The sequence below is a fragment of the Telopea speciosissima genome, chromosome 3, assembly GCF_018873765.1.
Source record: "Telopea speciosissima isolate NSW1024214 ecotype Mountain lineage chromosome 3, Tspe_v1, whole genome shotgun sequence".
NCBI classification, from domain to species: domain Eukaryota; kingdom Viridiplantae; phylum Streptophyta; class Magnoliopsida; order Proteales; family Proteaceae; genus Telopea; species Telopea speciosissima.
Genome location: NC_057918.1, coordinates 71,807,640 through 71,830,980, shown reverse-complemented (window position 1 = coordinate 71,830,980; position 23,341 = coordinate 71,807,640). Strand labels below are relative to the sequence as shown.

At 41.8% G+C, this 23,341-nt stretch overlaps 1 protein-coding gene across 1 annotated transcript in view; it reads right to left on the bottom strand.

The window, feature by feature from the left end:
• LOC122656629 overlaps positions 1-23,341 on the bottom strand; it is a 107,199-nt gene that overhangs the window by 63,706 nt on the left and 20,152 nt on the right. Inside the window, exon 6 of the mRNA XM_043851235.1 lies at positions 21,784-21,870. Within this exon, the coding sequence (XP_043707170.1) occupies positions 21,784-21,870 (87 nt within the window). The remainder of the gene's footprint in view (positions 1-21,783; positions 21,871-23,341) is intronic.

The window sequence follows — 23,341 nt, the reverse complement described above, 5'->3', positions numbered from 1 at the left end:
TTCAAGCCATTCATAAAATTCTGTTTTGTTAACATGGCATCTGAGCCAAATGTTTCTCTGATCTAAGTTTTTTCAAAACCCACCACCCACCCATCATTTTTTCTTCCCTCTCTTTCTCTCGATTTTTTCCCTCCTTTTCTTCTTGGTTCTCTTCCTTCACCTTAGGGCAGCACTAATGAAGTGATCATATGATCTAGTTGCTGCCCTCAAACCTACCTCTTCTTTTTTTCCATGACCTAAAGTTCGATTCTGCTCAATAGTTGCTGCAACACTTCTCTGCGATATTGGAGTTCTCCATGTTTCGAAGATCAGGCCTCTATCACTTTTGAAGGTTGATTTTCCCTTCATGGAGATTCATCTGCAGCCTTGACCAGCATCTATCCCAACTCTACAATTTTTTTTTGAAGCCCCCTAACCTAAATCGATCTCCAGTTTCAGGGTTTTCTACAACCCTGACACCTATCAATTTTTTAAGTTAGGGCTGTTTACTGTTGCTGCCTTTTTCAGAGGAGTTTACTTCCACCAAGAGGATCACTCGACATCACTTTCAGCCAGCCAGATATTCTGAGTTTTTTTACAAAATTCAGATTTTCTTTTCTTGGGATCGATTTCTCCCAATATCGATTCCAAGGTTTTTAGTTCTTCCTGGCAGGCTGCATCGGTTACTTGCTTGTTTAATTCATTGATTGGCTGCCACAATGACAGGCTCATATTCTTCTTCTGCAACTTCTGGGATTGATGGACAAACCCGGACTGATTTCCTTCCCCTTGTTGCTCCTATCAAGCTCGATGGCACCAATTATCTCATGTGGTCTAGGTCTACATATTTGACCATTGCTGGTCGGGGACTTACTGGACATATTCTTGGGAGTAACTCCATGTCAGCTGACCCTGGTTCTCTGCAAGACAGATGGATGTCTGATGATGCTATGGTGATGTCCTATTTGATCCACTCTATGCAACTGGACCTCTCCAGCAACTACTTGCTGCTGGAAACAGCCCACCAAATCTGGAGTGCTGCCAAGGAGACTTATGGGCAGTTAGGGAATGATGCTCAAGTGTATGAGATTCGCAAGAAGGTTCATGACACCACTCAGAAGGAGCTGTCCGTATCTAAATACTATGCTGCCCTCAAAAGTTTATGCCAGCAATTGGATCATTACTCGGATTTTCAGCCCTCTACTGCTACTGATATTGCTGCCTATCGCAAATACGTCGACAAAATCCATGTGTATGACTTCTGGTAGGTCTGAATATAGAATATGACCCTATTCGAGTGCAAGTTCTTAGCAGGTCTCCATTTCCTACACTAGAGCAGTCCTTTGCTTTGGTTCATACAGAGGAGACTCGTAGGGCTGCTATGTTGCATTCTCCTATTATTAATCGCTCTGCCTTACAAGCTACTTCCATTCTATTACCATTACTGATGGTGGGAATGCTGCCTCCAAAAAGCCTGTGAAGTGTGAACACTGCAACAAAACCTATCACACTAAGGCTCAATGCTGGAAATTACATGGGAAGCCTGCTGACTTTGAGGCAACACGGGGATGTGGGAAGTCCAAACCCAAGGCAAATCTTACTGAATCTACTATTGATGCTGCTGCTGCCCCTTTTACCGACATTGGTCTTACTCAGGATGAACTCCTGGCTTTCCGTCGCATGCTACAGGCCTCTTCTGCTACACCTACTACGGCATTTTCACCTGCTGCCCCTCCTGATTCTCACTTTGCCTCAGGTATTCCAGTAGGTAGTCATTGTGCATCGGCTGTCTCCAGTCCTTGGATTATAGACTCTGGTGCTACTCACCACATGACTGGTTCCTCCCATATGTTTCACCAATATTCTCCTTCTTCTGGGAAAGATACTGTTCGAGTGGCTAATGGTTCCCTTTCTTCTATTAATGGAAAGGGTTCCATTCACTGTTCTCCTACCCTTACATTAAATTCTATTTTGCATGTTCCCTCTTTGTCTACTAATCTTTTTTCTATTAGTAGTCTGACCAAAGATTTAAACTGCAAAATAAATTTCTTTCCCTCTCATTGTGTCATACAGGATCTGGTGAAAGGACACACGATTGGGGGTGGTAAGGTACATGGTGGTCTCTACTTACTCGACACGGGTCGGACTTCTCTTCCGTCAGCTTCATCTCCGGCTCATCAATTATATTCAACCACTTTTCCTGATCTCCATCTATGGCATTGTGCCATTGTCAGCTTGGTCACCCTCCACTTTTAGCTTTTTTTATTTCCTCAGTTAGTCAAAGATTGTAAAACCGGATGAGTTTTTAAGTGAGGCCTGTGTTTTGGCCAAACAGACTCGTTCCAGTTATTCTTCATTTAATAAAAAAAGTGTTTCTCCCTTTGCTTTAGTGCATACTAATGTGTGGGGCCCTGGCCGTTGTGTTTCCATTCCTGGCCATAGATGGTTTGTTTCCTTCATTGACTGCTTTACTAGGACCACTTGGGTTTACATGATGCAGCACAGAAGTGAGGTTTTCGCGGTTTTCAGTTATTTCATCATATGGTTCAAACCCAATTCAATGCCACCTTAAAAATTTTGTGGAGTGATAATGGCAGGGAATACATGGAGGGTCAATTCAAAAATTATTTGGCTGAAACTGGAACAATTCATCAGACCAACTGTGTCGACACTCCGGCCAAGAATGGAGTGGCTGAAAGGAAAAATCGGCATGTTCTGAAAATGGCTCGGGCCATTATGTTTGCACAGGAAGTTCCTTCTCAATATTGGAGTAATGCTATCCTCACCGTTGCCTACCTCATCAACCGAATGCCTACCCGTGTACTTGATGTTGATGGTCGTGCCCCTATTGACCTTCTCCAGGGTTCTTTTGTAGCTCCCCAAAAAATTGTTGGTTGTGTTTGTTATGCTCGCAACCATCATCCTCATGGCAAGCTAGATCCTCGAAGCATTCGGTGTATTTTTTTGGGATACTCCGCCACCCAGAAAGGATACAAGTGTTATCACCCGCCCACTCGGCGTATTTTGGTTACTATGTGTTGAATAATGTAAACCAGAATACCATGGGGGTATTCTGGTCTTTTGGTGTTTATTTTTTATGTTTTTAAGTGTTTTGTGTACTGCCTAGCTATGTCGGCTATGGCAAGGGTATATTTGTCATATGGATGTAATTTTAAAGTTATAAATAATAGGCTTGGCTGATCACAATCGATCATTCAAGCATTCTTCAAATTCTGGTTTTGATAACATGGTATCAGAGCACTCTTCTCTGATCTAGGGTTTTTCAAGACCTTCCCCCTCCATCGATTTCTTCTCTTCCATCATCTCCATCGATTTCTTCTCTCTCTCTTCTTTCTCTTTCCTTGGTTCTCTCCATCCTTCAAGGGCAGCACCAATGAGGTGATCCTATTATGGTTTAAGTGCTGCCCTCCATTACACCTAAATTTTAATGCCATAAATACAGATCGATAGCTGCTGTGTTTTTTCTCTCTACGATTTGGGACTGCTCCTCTTTTTTTGGAAATCGATCTCATAGACTTGGAAGATCGATTGTTCACTTTGGAGTACCACTGGCAGGACCTTAGACAGCATCTATCACACCTGCATTATCAGCAATTGAAGATCTCAAGTTACAGCCCTTTTTTCCTTTTTATCGATCTCAACTGTCAGGGTTTTCAAAAACCCTGACACCTTATCGATCTTAGCTTTCTGGGCTGCTGTTTGAGGAGTTCTTTTTAGGGATATTTCCCTGATTATTCTGCTGCACTCGACCTGTCTTTCAGCCCCAATTGCTGCAGTTTTGTTGAAGATCTGATTTTTTCAATTTAGAGGATCGATTTCTGCCTGGCTGCAATATGGGTGACTCAGAGATTACTTCGGCTGCTTCTGGAGGAGATCAGACTAGGACTGATTTTCTGCCCTATGCTGCTGCCATAAAGCTTGATGGCACAGACTACTTAATTTGGGCCAGATCATTATCCCTGACCGTGGCTGGTAGGGGACTCACTGGCCATCTTACTGGCACCACCAAACAGCCTACTGAAGAAGGTGCTGCTCGTACTAAATGGGCTGCCAATGATGCAATGGTGATGTCATTTATTCTGAACTCTATGACCACTGACCTTTCTAGTCAGTATCTTCTCCTTGACACTGCTACTCAGATATGGACTGTTGTCAAGGGTACTTATGGTCGTTCAAGAAGTGGTGCTCAGGTTTATGAAATCAGGAAGACACTTCAAAACACTACTCAGAAGGAGATAACTATCACTAAATATTATGCTGCCCTCAAATGTTTATGGTAGCAATTGGATCACTATGCTCGATTTCAGCCTACTACTAGTGCTGACATTACTGCCTACCACACCTATGTAGATTAGCTTTGGGTCTATGACTTTCTGGCTGGCCTCAATGATGAGTATGATCCTATTCGGGTGCAAGTTCTTGGTCGGGTTCCTTTCCCCACTTTAGAGGAAACCTTTTCTCATGTGCACAGTGAAGAGACTAGGAGGCCTGCTATGATGATTACTCCTAGAGTTGAAAGACCAACCTTACAAACTGTAAAATCCGCAATAAATTTAAATTTTTGGAACTTGTGTGATTTCAGATTCCAGTCCTGTGATGATGCTTGCTTCAATGTTATGGGCTGCATCGGTCGAGGTACTAGACCAATCATCTGACACACCTATGGAGGATTCCGGGGAGGAGTCTTCTCAACCTACCCTTCTAGAGTCAGAGAACCCTGGTGGGGTCCCGCATCTGAGCTACCTGTGTCAGATATGCTACCTGGAGGGGATGCGGAACCTATCCCTTAACTAACTTATTGTAAGTATGAACTTATTTGTGTATTCGTATGCCGATTATATGACCAATTAGACTTTTAGGGGTATTCTGGTCATTTTATCCCTGTGGGACCCACTTCCCCAGTGGAGATTCCAATTCCAAGTAATTACCCGTACCCAGTTTACCCATGATGTCATGTGACATCATTCTATAATTACATTAAGGTAATAAGTACAAAATTCTGGTCAAAAACAATTTTAAAAATTAGTTTTAAAAGCTTATTTTACATTAAAGGACCAAACAGCCCTTAGATAACTCAACCACTATAAATATAAACCAATTACACTATTCATCAATCTAAGAGGTTAATAAATTAGTTATAGAAATAATTAATACTCAAATTACCACCCTACCCCTTAGTGCTTAAGTATTATGCATATATATAAACCCCCCTTTACTATTTTCCTTCTTCCTCTTATCTAAACATAAGAAGAATCGATCCAGCCTTGAGAGCCTTAGGGAAACTTAGAGAAAGAAGAAGAAGAAGACAGAAGTACATCATACGTTGGGGCTTTGATTCTACACTTGGAGTTGAAGCTTGAGAGTGCAATTGGAGTTCTTCCTGCACAATCTAGGACTGTTGTCACACTGATATCACCATCAATTTCAGGTAGGTCCTTAAATTTCTGTTGTTCTCTTCTCTTTCTTCTCTAATCCTAAGCCTTAACCCAGTCCTAACCCATGGCAGCCTCTAAAACATGTAAACTAAGCTTTGAAAATAGGAATGCTACCAACATAAACCTAATTTAGAACAAACTAGGTTCTGTTATACCTGAAATTCCAGGGTTGTTTCTCTGCTGAATCTAATTTCAGGTTCCATGAACCAATTTATAAGCCCAAATCATTAATTTGAGAAGTAATTAACCTAAATCCCTAATTTTAGTATTTAAATCTAAAATTCAACAAATTAGTGAAATGACCCACTTTAATTATTATCTGAAACCAGAAATTGGGACTGTGCATGTTAAGATCTGCCCATTTAAAGTAAAACCCCCAATTTTTCCCTTTGAACCGGACAGCCGGTTCAGCCGGTTCAGCCATTTTGGACCAAAATACCCCTGATGCCTTCGACTAATCTCTGGCTATGCTCTAACCTCCAAACATTGCTGATTTTCTGCTGATAGGGACTGTTTCCAGTCTGTTCTTGCTGGTTTGTCTGTTTTGCTGGGCTATTTTGGAGGGTAATCATTTAGACCTTACCTACAGAGACAGGTAAGGGAATTCTGACTTTAATTTTGGAGTGTTTATCATCCTAATTTGTTTTTGTTCTGAATGCCATACCATACATCATCGAAATTATCCTGTTCATATAGTTTATTAGCTTTTATTTACTGCATTAGAATCTGCATGTGATTTAGGTTGCACTAGCATCTTGCACTTGCACTAATATTACTTGTTACTGATTTCTATTATTGGAAGAATACTGTTCTAATTAAATTCAGCTATACATACATGTGTTACCATGCATAAATTGCATTGGGCTAGGCTGTTTTATCATAACCCAGTACTACGCCCCTTACCAACAGGGGGTAAGGTGTTGGACAACCCGTGGTACAGCCGAAGGGTATGCCGGGGTACCATTCACTGTCCCATGTTAGCGTGTGTACTCCGATGTGGGAACAAACAGTAGGGTTGGTCATTGAGGGTCTGTTGGATTAGCTGCTTGGTGATATGCTTTCCTGGCGGGTCCTCACCGTGGTAGAATGGTTTTGCTCGGGTGACCGATGTCTGGAGCTGCCTGGTGTCATGTTTTCCGATTGGTCATTGGGGGTCTGTTGGGTTAGCTGCCTTGTGTCATGCTTTCCTGGCAGGTTCTCTTCGAGGTTAGCATCTACTACAGTAGTACTTATACCACATGTGACTTAGTATCCATGTAAGGATATGCTACTTAGGACATTCATCATAATTGCTGCGATATGTTTGCATGCATTCCCTTATTGGGCTCAGTTGAGAGCTCACCCCTCGTGATCACTCTATTTTTACAGATGAGACTTCTATCGCTGCTGTTTGTGCTCCTTTGGGCACTCCTACTGTTCAGGATTCTCTTGTTGATCGCGGAGCTGGTCCTTATGTTCTGGTGGAGCACGATGCTTCGTGCTCCTGCGACGACTGCTCATTCTCCTGATCTCCCAGACTGATCAGGCTCCTCCCTTCCTTTTGTTTATATTACTTTTTGTAGTACTTATGTATATAACCTTTTTGGCTTATTTAGTGTTACACCTTCTATGAACTAACTATGTAACCCTGATGTAAAAGCATGTTCATATATATATAAATACAACTGTTATCACTAGTTTCCTTTAATTACTGTCTTATTTCATATTAAATTGCTTCCGCTACTCTTGATTTAATTATATTGTGACTGAAACTGCGAATAGAGAACTGCATGGTGGTCTTGGTTGGATGTCAAGGACATCCTGGCACACTTGGCCCTTATAAACCGGGCCGGGGTGTGACACAAACTGCTGGCTCCACCCCTGATACTTCTTCTAATAGTGTTGCTGCTACTGCTACAGCTAAAGAGCCTGTAAAGTGTGAACATTGCCACAAACCATATCACACTAAGGCTCAGTGTTGGAAACTGCATGGGAAGCCTGCTGATTTTGAGGCCAAACGTGGTCGTGCTAAGTCTAAAACAAAGCCAATCACACTGAAAGTGTAGCTCCAGCTCCCACTACTGACATTGGTTTCTCCCAGGAAGAACTTCAAGCTCTCCGGCGTCTGTTGAACACATCCGCTGCCCCTACTACATCTGCTGCCAATTCAGGTTCCTTCTTTGCCCGTACAGGTATTTCCTTTGCTGGTCATTGTGCATCAGTAGTTTCCACTCCTTGGATTATAGACTCCAGTGCTACTGATCACATGACAGGTTCCTCCAGTCTTTTTAACACATATTTTTCCACTTCTGGTAAGGACAAAGTTGAAATTGCTGATGGGTCCCTCTCCTCCATATCTGGGAAAGGATCCATTGGGTTTTCCACTTCTCTTACATTATCCTCTGTGTTGCATATTCCCAAGTTTACCACAAATCTTCTCTCCATTAGCAGTATCACCAAATCTCTAAATTGTAAAGTGACTTTTTTTCTCACTCATTATGTTTTTCAGGAACTGGACTCGGGGAAGACGATTGGATTGGGTAAAGTGCATAGCGGATTGTACCTGCTTGATGGAGATCCTGCATCTACCCAGGCTTTACCTTCTAGGCACTGTTCTCTAGCATCCTTCTCTTCTGAACTACACATATGGCACTCTAGACTAGGACATCCACCTCTAGGTACTTTATCTACTTTATTTCCCGCATTAAGTAATACTTGTAATAAGGAAGACTTTTTTTGTGAGCCTTATGTCTTGGCCAAACAGACACGTTCCAACTATCCAATTTCTAATAAAAGGTCATCTTCTTTATTTCATGTTGTTCATACTGATGTGTGGGGTCCTAGTATAAAAGTTTCTCTTTCGGGTCATCGGTGGTATGTCACCTTCATTGACTGCTATTCTAGGTTCACTTAGGTCTACCTTATGCACACCAAAAATGAGGTTTTTTTCATGTTTTCAGCACTTTCACCAGCTGGTTAAAACTTAATTTAATGCCACCATTCAGATTTTGAGGAGTGATAATGGGACAGAGTATATGGAAGGTCAGTTTCAAAATACCTGGCTGCCCATGGAATCCTCCATCAGACCAGCTGTGTTGATACTCCAGCCCAAAATGGAGTGGCTGAGAGGAAAAACCACTACCTCTTGGAGGTAGCTAGAGCTCTTCTGTTTGCTCGCAATGTCCCTTCCGTTTATTGGGGGGATGCTATTCTTACTGCAGCCTATTTAATTAATAGGCTGCCCAGTCCGGTCCTTAACTCTAGACCCCCTGTTGAGCTATTACTTGGCTCTTCCTCCTTTATAGTTCCCCCTAAGGTTTTTGGCTGCGTTTGTTATGCCAGGGATACAAGGTCCCCTGGTAAACTTGACCCACGTAATCTCCGCTGCATTTTCTTAGGGTACTCTACTACACAGAAGGGGTACAAGTGCTATTACCCTCCATCCCGCCGAACTTTTGTCAGCATGGATGTCGTGTTTCACGAGAGTGTTTCATACTATGTGTCCCTACCTCTTCAGGGGGAGAGTGTTAGTGAAGATGTGCTGACTATAGCCTCCCCACCTCCACTCCAGTCTGTTTATCATGAGTCTGAACCAGATCGGCCTGCTCCTAGTACTTCCCCTGAGACTGCTCCTTGTACCCCCCCTGAGTCAGGGGGAGAGATTCCTATACAGGGGGAGCAAACTACTCCAATTCAGACTCCTGTCCAGAGGACTATTAGTGAATTTCAAAGGAGGATTGATGCTAGTTACATGAAGGCCTATGCAAGGAAACATAAGCAGGTTCAATCAACTGTTGCTCTAGTACCCATCCAATTGCCGAACCTGGATCCAGAACCTGCCTCTCCACCTGGTAATGTTCCTTTTCCTGAGTAACCTATTGCTCTTCGCAAAGGTGTCAGCACTTGCACTCAACATCCCATATCTCATGTTGTTTCTTATGACTCCCTTTCCCATCCTTTCGTGCTTTTGTTTCTTCTCTTTCTTCTGTTCGTATTCCTAACAATTGGCAAGAAGCTCTATCAGATGGAAAGTGGAAGGCAGCCATGATGGAAGAAATGGAGGCTTTGAAGAAAAATAACACATGGGAGCTTGTAGTTCTTCCACCTGGGAAGAAAACCGTTGGATGTAGATGGGTGTTTGTGGTGAAACAGAAGGTGGATGGCACTGTGGATAGGTATAAGGCACGGCTCGTGGCCAAGGGGTTCACTCAGACATACGGCATTGATTACCAGGAAACCTTTGCACCTGTTGCAAAGTTAAATACTGTTCGTGTGCTGTTATCATGTGCAGTCAACCTTGGATGGGATTTGCAGCAGCTAGATGTCAAAAATGCCTTCCTCAATGGAGCACTGGAGGAGGAGGTGTATATGGACATTCCACCAGGGTTCTCTTGTGACAGAAATAAAGGGAAAGTGTGTAGGCTGAAGCGTGCACTGTATGGGCTGAAGCAATCACCTCGAGCTTGGTTTGGTCGATTCCACAAGGCCATGATTTCTGTGGGCTATAAGCAGAGTAACGCTGATTACACACTCTTTGTCAAGAGTGTTGGTGAAAAACTCACTATTCTTATAGTCTACGTTGATGACATAGTGGTTACTGGCAATGATGGTGATGAGATCAGACGGTTGAAGACCTTCCTTGGCCAAGAATTTGAGATTAAGGATCTAGGGAAATTAAGATACTTTCTTAGGATTGAAGTGGCCAGATCTTCTAAAGGCATATTTCTCTCCCAAAGAAAGTATGTCCTAAACTTGTTGGCTGAAACAGGGTTGTTAGGCTGCCATCCTTCGGATACTCCTATGGATCCCACTGTTCGGCTTAAGGAGAATGAGGGTGAGCCTGTTGATAAAGGCCGGTACCAAAGACTTGTAGGGAAGCTGATTTATCTTTCACACACTCGTCCTGACATTGCTGTCGCCGTGAGTGTTGTGAGTCCGTTTAGGCATGATCCCTACACTTCTCATATGGAGGTTGTTCTTCGTATTTTGCACTATTTGAAGTCAGCTCCTGGAAAAGGCATTCTTTTGTTTGCACATGGTCACCTACGGATAGAAGCGTACACCGATGCTGATTGGGCTGGTTCTGCAGATCGCAAGTCGATTTCTGGGTATTGCTCCTTTGTAGGTGGAAATCTTGTCACATGGCATAGCAAGAAGCAAAATGTAGTTGCTCGTTCTAGTGCCGAAGCTGAGTTTCGAGCTATGGCACAAGGTATTTGTGAGTTACTTTGGCTTAAAGGTTTGCTACAAGATCTTGGTATTCCTATTCGCCTTCCTATGATGTTGTACTCTGACAACAAAGCTGCGATCAGCATAGCACACAACCCAGTACAGCATGATCGTACCAAGCGTGTTGAGGTGGATAGGCATTTCATCAAGGAGAAGTTAGAAGATGGGCAGATCTGCATTCCCTTTATGACCTTTGCTGATCAGCTTGTTGATGTCTTCACCAAGGGGCTGCCTGGAAAGTTATTTCATCCTAATCTAGTCAAGTTGGGCATGATCAACATCTTTGCTCCAACTTGAGGGGGAGTGTTGAATAATGTAAACGAGAATACCGTGGGGGGTATTCTGGCCTTTTGGTGTTTATTTTTTATATTTTTAAGTGTTTTGTGTACTGCCTAGCTATGTCGGCTATGGCAGGGGTATATTTGTCATATGGATGTAATTTTAAAGTTATAAATAATAGGCTTGGCTGATCACAATCGATCATTCAAGCATTCTTCAAATTCTGGTTTTGATAACACTATGTATATTGTCTTCCATGAATCCCTAGCATATTATTCTTAGACACCTCTTCAGGGGGAGCATGATCCAGGTTTTGAAGATATGTCTGCTATCCAACCAGCTCCTATTCAGGGGGAGCCTTCTTCTCTAGAGCCTCCAACTTCAGTCTCTAGTTTGATTCCTATTCAGGGGGAGTATAGACCTGTGAGTCAGATTCCTGTTGATAAAGTCTATACCCGGAAGCACAAAGAGCAAGTTGAGACTACCACTACTGTACCTCTTCTCCTCAGAACTTGATCCAGATCCAAACTCTGCTACATCATCTGGTAAGGATCATTCTCTTGACTTACCTATTGTTGTTCGTAAAGGCGTTAGGTCTTGTACCCAACATCCTATCTCCAATGTTGTTTTGTATGATTCTTTGTCTTCTTCCGATCGTGCATTTGTGTCCTCTTTCCTCTGTTTCTATTCCTCAGAATTGGCAAGAGGCGATTGCAGATCCAAAGTGGAAAGCAGCCATGATGGAAGAGATGAAGGCCTTATCCAAAGATGAGACGTGGGAGCCAGTGGTTCTTCCTCCGGGCAACAATTCAATAGGCTAGAAATGGGTGTTTGTGGTCAAGCAGAAGATGGACGGGACAGTAGACAAATACAAGGCCAGACTTGTGGCAAGGGCTTTACTCACACTTATGGGAATAGTGGTTCTTCCTCCGGGCAAGAAATCAGTAGGCTGTAAATGGGTGTTTGTGGTCAAGCAGAAGATGGACGGGACAGTAGACAGATACAAGGCCAGACTTGTGGCAAGGGCTTTACTCAGACCTATGGGATCGACTATCAGGAGACATTTGCCCCAGTTGCAAAGTTGAATACTATTTGGGTTTTACTGTCATATGTTGTCAATCTAGGCTGGGATTTGCAGCAATTGGACGTAAAAAAATGCATTTCTCCATGGAGAGCTGGAAGAGGAAGTTTATATGGAGATTCCCCCAAGTTTTTCTTGTGACAAGACTCATGGAAATATTTGCAAACTAAAGCTGGTGTTATATGGACTGAAGCAATCTCCTTGGGCTTGATTTGGCAGATTCCATAAAGCAATAATATTCATAGGATACAAACAGAGTAATGTTGATCACACCTTGTTCATCAAGCGAAATGTAGATAAGATCACTCTTCTTATAGTCTATGTCGATGACATAGTTGTAACTGGTAATGATGCAGATGAAGTTTCTCACCTGAAGAATTTCTTGGAACAAGAATTTGAAATAAAAGATCTAGGACAGCTAAGGTACTTCCTTGGGAATGAAGTTGCCCGTTCTCCTACAGGCATTTTTCTCTCCCAAAGGAAGTATGTTCTAGACCTACTATCAGAGACTAGTTTGTTAGGTTGTCATCCTTGTGACACTCCTTTGGAAGCTAATACCCGTCTGAAAGAAAAGGATGGTGATCCGGTTGATAAGGGAGAATATCAACGGTTGGTGGGAAAATTGATATATCTCTCCCACACCAGACCGGACATTGCATTTGCAATAAGTTTGGTCAGTCAGTTCATGCATGATCCCTACTCCACTCATATGGTTGTTGTTCTTCGCATTCTCCATTACTTAAAGTCAACTCCAGGAAAAGGGATTCTCTTGTCTCCACATGATCATCTTCGTATCTAGACTTACACTAATGCTGACTGGGGTGGTAATCCTGACAGGAAATCTACTTCAGGTTATTGTACTTTCGTAGGAGGTAATCTTGTCATGTGGCGTAGTAAAAAACAAAATGTTAAGGCAAGATCCAGTGCTGAAGCAGAATTCCGTGCTCTGGCCCAAGGCATCTATAAATTATTGTGGCTTCAGAGTTTACTCCAAGATCTTAGTGATTCTATTCATCGTCCAATGATGTTGTACTGTGACAACAAAGTAGCAATCAGCATTGCCCACAATCCAGTACAGCATGAGTGTACCAAGTATGTGGAGATCGACAGACACTTCATCAAGGAGAAGTTAGAGAGTAGGCAGATTTGTATACTTTTTGTGAAGTCCGGTGATTAGCTTGCTGATGTCTTCACTAAAGGGCTAAGTGGGAAGTTGTTTCATCCTAATTTAGTTAAGTTAGGCATGTACGTTATCTATGCACCAACTTGAGGGGAAGTGTTAGGTTATGTAACCCGATAAGGGTATTTTGGGTATTTTTTTGTCTTTTCCGTATAGCTAGTATAGTCGGCTATATGGGGATGTTCTTGTAATTCTGCCCCTTTTTGGAAGATTATAAATAGAGATGCTTGGAGATCAAATTGATCATTCAAGCCATTCATAAAATTCTGTTTTGTTAACAATGACCATTCAAGAGTTACTTGGTGTTATTTAATGAAGAATTGTTTTGAGTTGTTCTCTCTTTTTTTTTCTTTTTTTCTTTTTTTTTCTTGATTGTTTTTGTGAATTAAATTAAGAGTCAGTTTAGTACTCCTTTGTGTATTCTTCGTAGTGATAATGCTAAAGAATATTTTTCTAATCCGTTCACTGCTTTTATGGTTCAACATAGCATTATACATCAATCTTCTTGTGCCAACACCCCACAACAAAATGTGTGGCCGAAAGAAAGAATCGCCATGTGATGGAGGTCACACGGTCTCTTTTATTTGAGATGAAGGTGATTAAGTCTTTTTGGGCTGATGCTGTTTTGAATGAGTGTTTTTTTTGGGTGAATAGAAATTCATTACCAAAGAGGAAAGGAAAAAGAACAACAACCCTCAAATAGGAGGGAAAAACAAAACAACAGCCTAAGCCTCAAACAGAAGGGCCCACAGCTCGAAGAGAAATAGAGGGAATGCCCCAGGAATCAACAATGAGTCTGTTCCTTGGGGAGTCATTACAAGTAGAGGGAGCAACCGAACTAAGTTTGGTTTTAATTTCAAAAGAGATGGAATCCCAAATCTGATTGAGAGATCGAGATTTGGAGGTCCATTTCCGAAGATTTTGCTCCATCCAAATATGGTTGATCACAGCACCAAAAGCCATCTTTCCCACCACATCACAAAGGGAAGAACCACCAAAAGTCATGTCAACCCAAATCCATTCTCTGCCGAAAGGAAGAATCCGTCAATTTCTTGGCCAGCATTTAGCAAGGATATCTTTCCAGATGGAGTGGGAGACAGGGCAGTCAAAGAAAAGATAATTGGAGTCCTCCATTCCACTCCAACATAGACCACAATTAGGGGAGACAGAGATGTGCCGATGCCGAAGAAAGGACAACGTTGGAAGGCAGTTAAAGAAAACTCTCCAGACCGTAAGCAGTGTCGGGGAATGTGGTGTTTGAACCAAACAAGTTTCCTCCAAGGGACAAGGGGATGGCGAGTCCGAACAAGATCCCAAGCAGCTTTGGAGCTGAAAGAACCCGAAGAATTTGGGAGCCAAGTGACACAGTCTTCCCTGTGATGGGCCTTCTTTGAATAGAGGGGAGGAGATTCCAGATATTAGTGAGCACAGGGTTTGAGGTTTCAAGAGGAGCCCAGCCATTAGCATCAATGATATCAGCCACCAAAGCATTTCTAGGTAGTCTAGAGCCATAAATAGATCTAGGGCTGACTTGATGAAGGAGAATTCCCATAGGGTGCCAATGGTCCAACCATAAGGAAGTCAAATTCCCATTACCAATGAGAGAGAGAATAGATCCAAGGACAATGGGGCGAGAAGCAAGAATTTTACGCCAGACCCAAGAGGAATCCGAAGAGATGGAGATAGTCCAAATGGAATCCAATCGAAGGAGCCCAGAATAAATCCAATCCACCCAAATGCTTTTTTTCCTGGAGACAATCTTCAAAATCAACTTGATGATGCCAGCTGAATTCACCTCCTTTATTCTTCTAATACCCAAGCCACCTTCCTGCAGAGGGAGACAGACTGAAGCCCAACTAGCAGGCCAGAGAAACCTAGAGGAATCAGAACCTTTCCAAAGGAAAGAAGACATGAGAGATTCCAAGGATTTGATGGTGGAATGAGGCGGCCCATAGATTCCAGACCAGTAGATATAGGATGCTTGCAGCACCGATTTGACGAGAACCAGGCGACCCGCATAGGATAGAAGCTTGCCTTTCCAGAGTTGAAGTCTTTTCCTGATAAGGTCCAACATGGGAGTGCAATGATGAGCTGACAATCTAGCTGGAATTAAAGGAAGGCCCACATATTTGACTGGGAGCTGACCAATAGGGAAACCACAAATAGCCTGCAAAGCATCTTTGTCTAAGTCAGAGACCCCGGCCAAGAAGAGAAGGGACTTGGTTGGGTTGATCTGGAGACCCGATAAATCTTGGAAGAGCTGCAAACAGTGCATAACAGACTCAAAAGAGCTAGTGGAAGCCTTGGAGAAAATCATGAGATCATCAGCAAACGCCAAGTGAGAAAGCTTGAGGGCTTTGCATTTGGGAATGGGGGTAATGAGCTGCTGATCGGTGCATAATTGGATCTCCCTTGAAAGAACTTCCAGAGCTAAGGTGAAAATATAGGGGGAGAGGGGGCACCCTTGCCGAACACCCACAGAAGAAGTGAAGTAGCCCGCTGGGCTGCCGTTGACAAGAACAGAGAACTTGGGCGTGGAAATACAGCAATGAATCCAATGGATGAAGACCGGAGGGAATCCCATCTTAGCTAGCACCTTGACAATGAAGTCCCACCTTAGAGAGTCAAAAGCTTTGTGAATATCAATCTTCATACGAGCAAATGGGGGATGATTCTTTCTCTCAAAACCTCTAACTATCTCATTGCATAGGAGAATGTTTTCCGAGATGTTCGTCCCTAGGATGAAGGTAGACTAGTTATCACTGACTAGGAGATCCACCACAGTCTTTAGCCTATAAGCAAGGATTTTTGCAATGAACTTGTAGATCAGGTTACAAAGGGCAATGGGCCTGAAGTCAGACATCACTGAAGCTCCCTCCTCCTTTGGAATGAGACAAAGAAAGGTATGGTTCACCCCTTCAATCTGGCTAGGATCAAAGAAAAAGCTTCTGATAGCTTTGATAAGATCATCCTTAATAATGTCCCAAGTAGCTAAGAAGAACCCCATGCTGAATCCATCCGGCCCGGGAGCCCGATTGAGCTTTAGAGAGTGTATAGCAGTGGTAATTTCATCCTCTGAAGGAATGGCACTAAGAGACTGAGTAAACTCATTAGGCACAAATTTATTGAGCAGGTTGTTGGGAATCGGATCTGCAGTATCAAAAGGGCCAGAGAAGAGATCCTTGAAGTAGTTCACAGCCAAGTCTTTGATGTCTTTCACAGTAGTAACAGCAGAACCATCAGGAGCAACCAGTTGAGAAATAGAATTGGAATTGGATCTTGACTTTAAGGAGCGATGGAAGTATGCTGAATTAGAGTCCCCTAGCTCCAGCCACTTAATCCTAGCCTTCTGCCTTAAAAAGCTTTCCTCTTGGGAGAGAAGCAAAGAGAGCTGAATGGAGGCAGCTTTTTCGTCCGCAGCAAGTTGGCAATTTAGAATGTCCGATTGGATTTGCTGCTGAATGGAGGCTAATTTATCCTTGCAATCCTGAACATTCTGGGAAATATTGCCAAAAGTGTTAGAGTTCCAAGCTTTGAGAGCAATCTTCACATTCCTAAGCTTCCTTGCAAGAGCAATAAGGGGGGAAGAAAAAGCTTGAACAGGTTGGTCCCAAGCATCCTTGACAATGGTAAGAAAGGAGGGATGAGAGGACCACATATAAAAAAATTTAAACCCAAAGGAATTGTAAGGCTGAATTGAAAGAGAGCTAGGGCCATGATCAGAAATTCCAGGGGTATCAAAAGTAGCAAAGGAAGAAGGAAATGAAGCAAGCCAATTGTCATTGACAATAACTCGGTCAAGCTTACAATCGATCCGGGAGCTCCCAGCCCTTTTGTTGCTCCAAGAGAAAGTAGGACCAGTCCAACAAAGGTCATCGATGCCCAAATTTCGATACAGTCATTGAAAGCAGCCATAGAATCAAGGTCCAAAGAGTCACCACCCTGTTTTTCAAACCCAAATCTAATGACATTGAAATCTCCAGCAATGCCCCAAGGAAGAGGGCCTATAAGGCTGGCAGTGTTACGGAGATCATTCCACAAAGATATCCTCTGTGAAGGGCAGTTGGAAGCATAGATGGCAGTGAGAAAAAAGGTGAATTGGTCTTGGCAATCCGAGAAACTTAAATGGATGTACTGAGCCAAAGAGGAGATCAGGGAGATCTTAATTTTTTAAGAGTCCCATAAAATCCATATACGACCATCAGGGTGATGATTGTAGTTGGATAAGAAAGACCAGCCCGGAGCAATGGAATTTAAAATTCTGGCAGCATTGGGCTCTTTGACATGAGTTTCCAGCAAGCAGCAGAAGGTGGAGTGATGAAGCCGAATACGGTCTCTAACAGCAGCATGTTTACAAGGGGTATTGAGACCCCGAGTATTCCATACAACTCCGTGATTCATAAGGGCTAGGAGAGAGATTGCACCTGAGTCCCCTCAAGCCGGGACAAGATACTTCGAGACGAGGAGAAGCTGCGATGACGCCGGTTATAGGAGCAGGCACGAGAATTCACGGCAGCAGGAGCTAAGGTAACAGGGGAGTTGCAGGTGTTTTTGGATAAAGGAAGAGGATCGGGTAGAAGAGATGAAGAGGCCTTATTGGAAGCCAAGGGATCCTCAACCCGATAACCCAACCCAATTGGGTCAGAAGGAGAACTTAAGGGGTCTAAAGCAAGGCCCACAGGGGTGGAAGATTTATGGGTTTTTTTTTTCTTTTGGGTTTTTTTTTTTTTTTTCTTTTGGGTTTCTTTTGAATGAGTGTTACCTAATCAACTGCATGACTACCTCTGTTTTACGTGGTGGTATACCCCATTCTTTGTTATTTCCTTCTAATCCCTTATTTGCCTTACCACCACGTGTCTTTGGTAATGTTTGTTTCATTCGTGATCATAGTCCAGGTGTTTCTAAGTTGGATCCCAAAGCTCTTAAATGTATCTTTGTTGGCTATTCTCGTACTCAAAAGGGTTATCACTGTTATTCATTTGAGTTACAAAAACATTTTTTCACAGCTGATGCTTCCTTCTTTGAGTCTACCCCTTATATTAATTCCGTTTGTGTTGTTTCTGAATTGGACGATGATCTTCCTTTGTATAATGTTCAGTCTCCTGCTCGATAGGTTTCTCCATCACCACCACCACTGCCATCGCCACCTCCTATTGTGTACCAGCGCCATCTTTGGAAGATTTGCCCCCTCCCCCCATTTCATCAACCTCAACCTCCTCTTCTTCGTTGCCTGATCCTGCCCCAGGTAATCCTTCTTCTTCTCTTGATGTTTCTTCTGACCTTGATGTGCCTATTGCTCTTCGCAAGGGTGTTCGGAGTTATGCCCAACATCCTCTTTCTAACTTTGTGTCCTACTCTGGTTTATCCTCTACTTTCCATTCCTACTTAACTACTATTGAGAATCATCCTATTCCTAAGTCTATTGCAGAGGCATTATCTAGTCCTGGTTGGAGAGCTGCTATGACTGAGGAACTGTTGGCTTCGGAGGAAAATCAAACATGGGATCTTGTTCCATTACCCTCTGGTAAATCAGCTATTGGTTGTCGATGGGTATTTGTGGTAAAGGTGAATCCTGATGGTTCTTTGGCAGGTTTGAAGGACCGCCTTATGGCCAAGGGCGATGCCCAGGTGTATGGTGTTGATTATTTGGACACTTTTTCTCCTGTGGCTAAGCTTACTTCTGTTAGCATTTTGCTTTCTCTTGCTGTTACTAATCACTGGCCCCTGTTTCAGTTGGATGTTAAGAATGCTTTTTTGCATGGGGATCCCCATGAGGAAGTTTATATGGAGCAACCTCCTAGGTTTGTTGCTCAGGAGGAGTATGGAATGGTATGTAAGCTCAAGAAGTCTTTGTATGGGCTGAAACAGTTGTTTTGGAGTTTGGACTGACACGTTTAGCATAGTTATCAAGGCGTCGCTAAGGCAACGCCTAGCCGTCCAGGCTCCTTGGACGCCTAGGCGGGCGCCTTGCCACCTTAGCAGTATCGCCTTGAATTTGGTCACCTTTCCGCCTTGATAACTAGGCATTGTAGTAATGATCATTCTGTATTTTTCCGACATTCTAATGCAAGCATAGTTGTCAAGGCGTCGCCTAGGCGTCAATTGTAGGGCGCCTTGCACTGGTTGAATTGATATCGAACAGGTTCTGGCACTTATTTATTCCAAATATCATTTAAGTAAATGAAATATATTTGTTATTTCGTTTACTTAAGATATTATTCATAAATAAGCAAATACCCCCCTATTTGAATCCAATAAAAATAGTTAAAAAATTCCAAAGGGACAAAAAATCAACCCCCCAGTTGAAGAACAAAAACTGGATTTTTGACAGTAGGTGAAATTTTCAACTTTCTAATGCTAGGGTTTTTCTCAAATCTAAAAATTCCATAAATCTTAATATAGTAAACATTGCTAAAAACAAGAAGTGCGGTAAAATATTTATTTCTTTTGATATCTAAAAAATATTTTCATTCAAAGCGATTTTGACAACATTCGTGCACACCAAATAAGGTTTGACCAGAACATAACTCCTTAAATATAAATAAGTTTTAAGCAATCTTGGATGTGTTGGAGAGTTGTTTTGTGCTCTACCTAATACAAAAAGTGTCATGTAAAAATAAATCATTTGATCAATCAAATTTCTTAGAGAACACGAACATTTCTCTAAATCTAGAGCAGGTTAATTACTTATTAATAAGATCATATTTTCTAAGAACAGTATAAACCAATGTGAGACTAGGTATACCTGAAAATGACCAATTCCAATAACATATAAACCAAATATATGTTTTGATTGTTTCAAACTTCCAATAGCTTGCTTCTGTAGTTCTGTTGTCTTTCATTTCTATGTTGATTTTTTACGACTTAATGTGACTTAATGTTGATTTTTTATGACTTGATGTGGCTTAATGTTGATTTTTGATGATATAAGGTACATATTGTAGCATATTAAATAATGTTAGAAAAGTAGGGAAATAAAAATTAACACTAGGGCGCCTTGTCGCTTAATCGGTTAGACACCCCTCACCGCCTTGGGTCGCCTTGTCGTCTTGACAACTATGGATGCAGGAACACTATTTTTTTTTGTACATGTGGGTGATATTGTCATTACAGAATATGACTCTTCCGGAATTGAGAAGTTGAAGATGCATTTACAACAGAAGTTTCAGACTAAAGATTTGGGAAGATTGAAATACTTTCTAGGTGTGGAAGTGGCTCAGTCAAGGAAAGGAATTTAGCTTTCACAGCGAAAGTATGTTATTGATCTTCTTTCAAAGACAGGATTCTTAGGATCTAAACCTCTAGATACTCCTATGGATCTTAATTCAAAGCTCATAGCTGATGGTGGGGATATTCTTAGTGAACCTGAAAAGTATCGTAAACTTGTTGGGAAACTAAATTATTTGACTGTGACACGACCTGACATTGCCTTTCCTGTTAGTGTTGTGAGTCAGTTTTTGCCTGCTCCTCAGACATCTCATTGGGATGTTGTTATACGTATCTTGCAGTACTTCAAGAAGGCTCATGGACGTGCTCTACTTTACTCAGATGATGGCCATGGACGGTTGAGGGCATTTCAGATGTTGATTAGGCTGGATCTCCTGTTGACAGATGGTCAACTACAAGCTATTGCACATTTGTCGGAGGGAATCTTGTGTCGTGGAAAAGCAAGAAACAGACAATTGTAGCTCGATCCAGTGCAAAGTCAGAGTATCAAGTCATGGCACAGTTACTTGTGAGATGATGTGGGTGATACAATTGTTGACTGAGATTGGATTTATAGATGATTCCCCTATGCAAGTAGTGTTAGTAGAGACTGTTTCGTGTCTTGGTTCTAGTTAAGTATAGTTTGAGTATTTTGTTTTGTTTGCTTCTTTCTTATTACCCTAGTGTAACCTTTAAGTGGATACATATTGAATGAACTGGGAGCTCCATCACCAAATGGAAAACACCCAAGAGTTACACAAACACATCGATTCTTCTTCTTCTTCTTCTTTTATTATTGTTTACAACCATATATCAAACACAAATCTCTATAAAAGGCATTTTTACTGTGAAGACTTGATCCTTGCTAGGACCAGGAGGAAACTATATATGTTTTGCCCATTTCAGTGTATGAGTTACGGTATTTGTACCCCTATCTGCCGCAGTATGGAGTTCTCCTCGGACATCTGGATGTCTTTGCAGTCAAGTGGATCATTTAGGACAAGAGGTGAAATCCTCTTGACGCCTGAAGAATCTTTCGTATGGCCTTTGCTAGGTAGCGGAAGTTTGAAATAAATGTTAGTATGTTGCTGATAAAGCAGTCATCCATGTTGAAGGATTATGGAGGGATAAAATTGGATGAATATTTCCATTAAGTGACACTTTATTACTAATAGTTATACAGTCAAGTTTTGTACTCTAGAGATCATTAATATGTTCTTGTTTTCCTTTTCAATGTAACATTTTTTCCTGCCCGGTGTAGCTTTGGCATACAATAATTCAATATAATTTCCTCACTAGTAAAACAAGTTCCACTCATAAGAAGATCTTCTTTCTTAAAGAAACAAGTAAAACGGGGGAGGGAGAAAGTAAAATATGGAAAGAAACTTCCTAACCTCGAAATTATAATCTCCAGGTGCTTCTTGGTTTTCTTCAGATATTGAGCACCCAATATGTCCATTCCCTTGTAGCTTTTGCAGACCCTAGAAGAAAAAGTATAGGGTTAAGTAAATATAAACAAAAGACAGATCCATTAGACAAGTGAAAAAGAACAACAATCAGCTATTCTACTACATGTTGATTGCTGACTGGTAGCAGCTCTAGATATAATACAAGAGGTACTTATAAAAGCTTCCTTTGTCAGAAACTTGAGTGGCATGCTGAAAAATGCTGCTTAGCCAAATCTTTAAGAATCGGCAGTAATGGTTTTTTCCTTTTTTCTGGGATAGGAATTCATTTATCTATTTTCCCCTTTCAATCCTGTTATTTCGTCGTTATTTCAGACAACCAAAGAAATCATATTAGGTTCCTCCCCCCCCCCCCCCCTCCCCTCTTCATTTTATGCAGGAATCTCCTTTTTATCAAAAATTTCCTTCAAAAGCATATCATTCTAGATGTGACGTGAAAAATTGGTGTATAGATTTCATTTCTTTCTTTTACCCATGCCAACCTCCTTTGTTTTTGTCAATGTAATCTTGAGTAATTTTTAGATTATTTCTCAAAAACATGTCACAGTGGATGCAAGGCAATTAATAGGTCTCTGGATGTTATCAATTTCTTCGCTTTCTTTTCTTCAAAAGAAAAAATATAACACTTCAAATGAGTGAATTGAAACTAGGAATTATGGCAAACCTACAATGAAATGAGGAATATCTATTGCCTTGATCAAATCTTTTGCTAAAGGTGAGATTGAGATTCTTTTGTTGGAGAAACACGTTATCCTCAATAAATGAATTTTTCACTCTTTAGAAGACAGTCTCTCTCATTCAAAATTGTGAACCTGCCAGTAGAGCCCTGGCTGGTCCCATATGACCAAGCAGATCTCCTATTACTCACATACCCAAGCCAAAAGAGAGAATGAGATTCTTTTGTAGGAGAAACATGTTATCCTCAATTAAAAAACTGTTCAGTATTTACAGGACAATCATTGCCAACATACCAGCAGAGCCCTAAGCTGGGCCCATGCGACGAAGCAGATAACTAACCACTCCCGCACCCAAGCCGAACTCGGTGTCCTTAAAGAGAACACCAAGCATATGAACATCTGGTAACAATCATATGGGCTAACTCTAATCCAAAGTAAAAACCCAAAGTAATGGGCTAACCAACTCAAATCTCATGAATCCCCTGAATTTTATTGGAGGGGGGGGGGGGGTAGGGCTAAGTCGGAGCTTCAAGGAGCTCACCATTAAAGAATCCAGATACCAGGAAATGATTTCCTAGTCATAACTTCTGAGAGGGGTTCATAATAGACCATGGTACACAGTATTGCCAAAGTTTCGCGAAATTATGCAAAATATTTCAGTTTAGAATTTTCCTTTTGTTTTCTGTCAGTACTTCAGTCTTATGTACTGTCGGTTAGTTGTAGGGGCATTATTGTCCTTATTTTTATTTTGTTTTGATTATAAATATAATAGGGACAGACCTGCGGCAGAACATTCTGTTCTAGCCGCA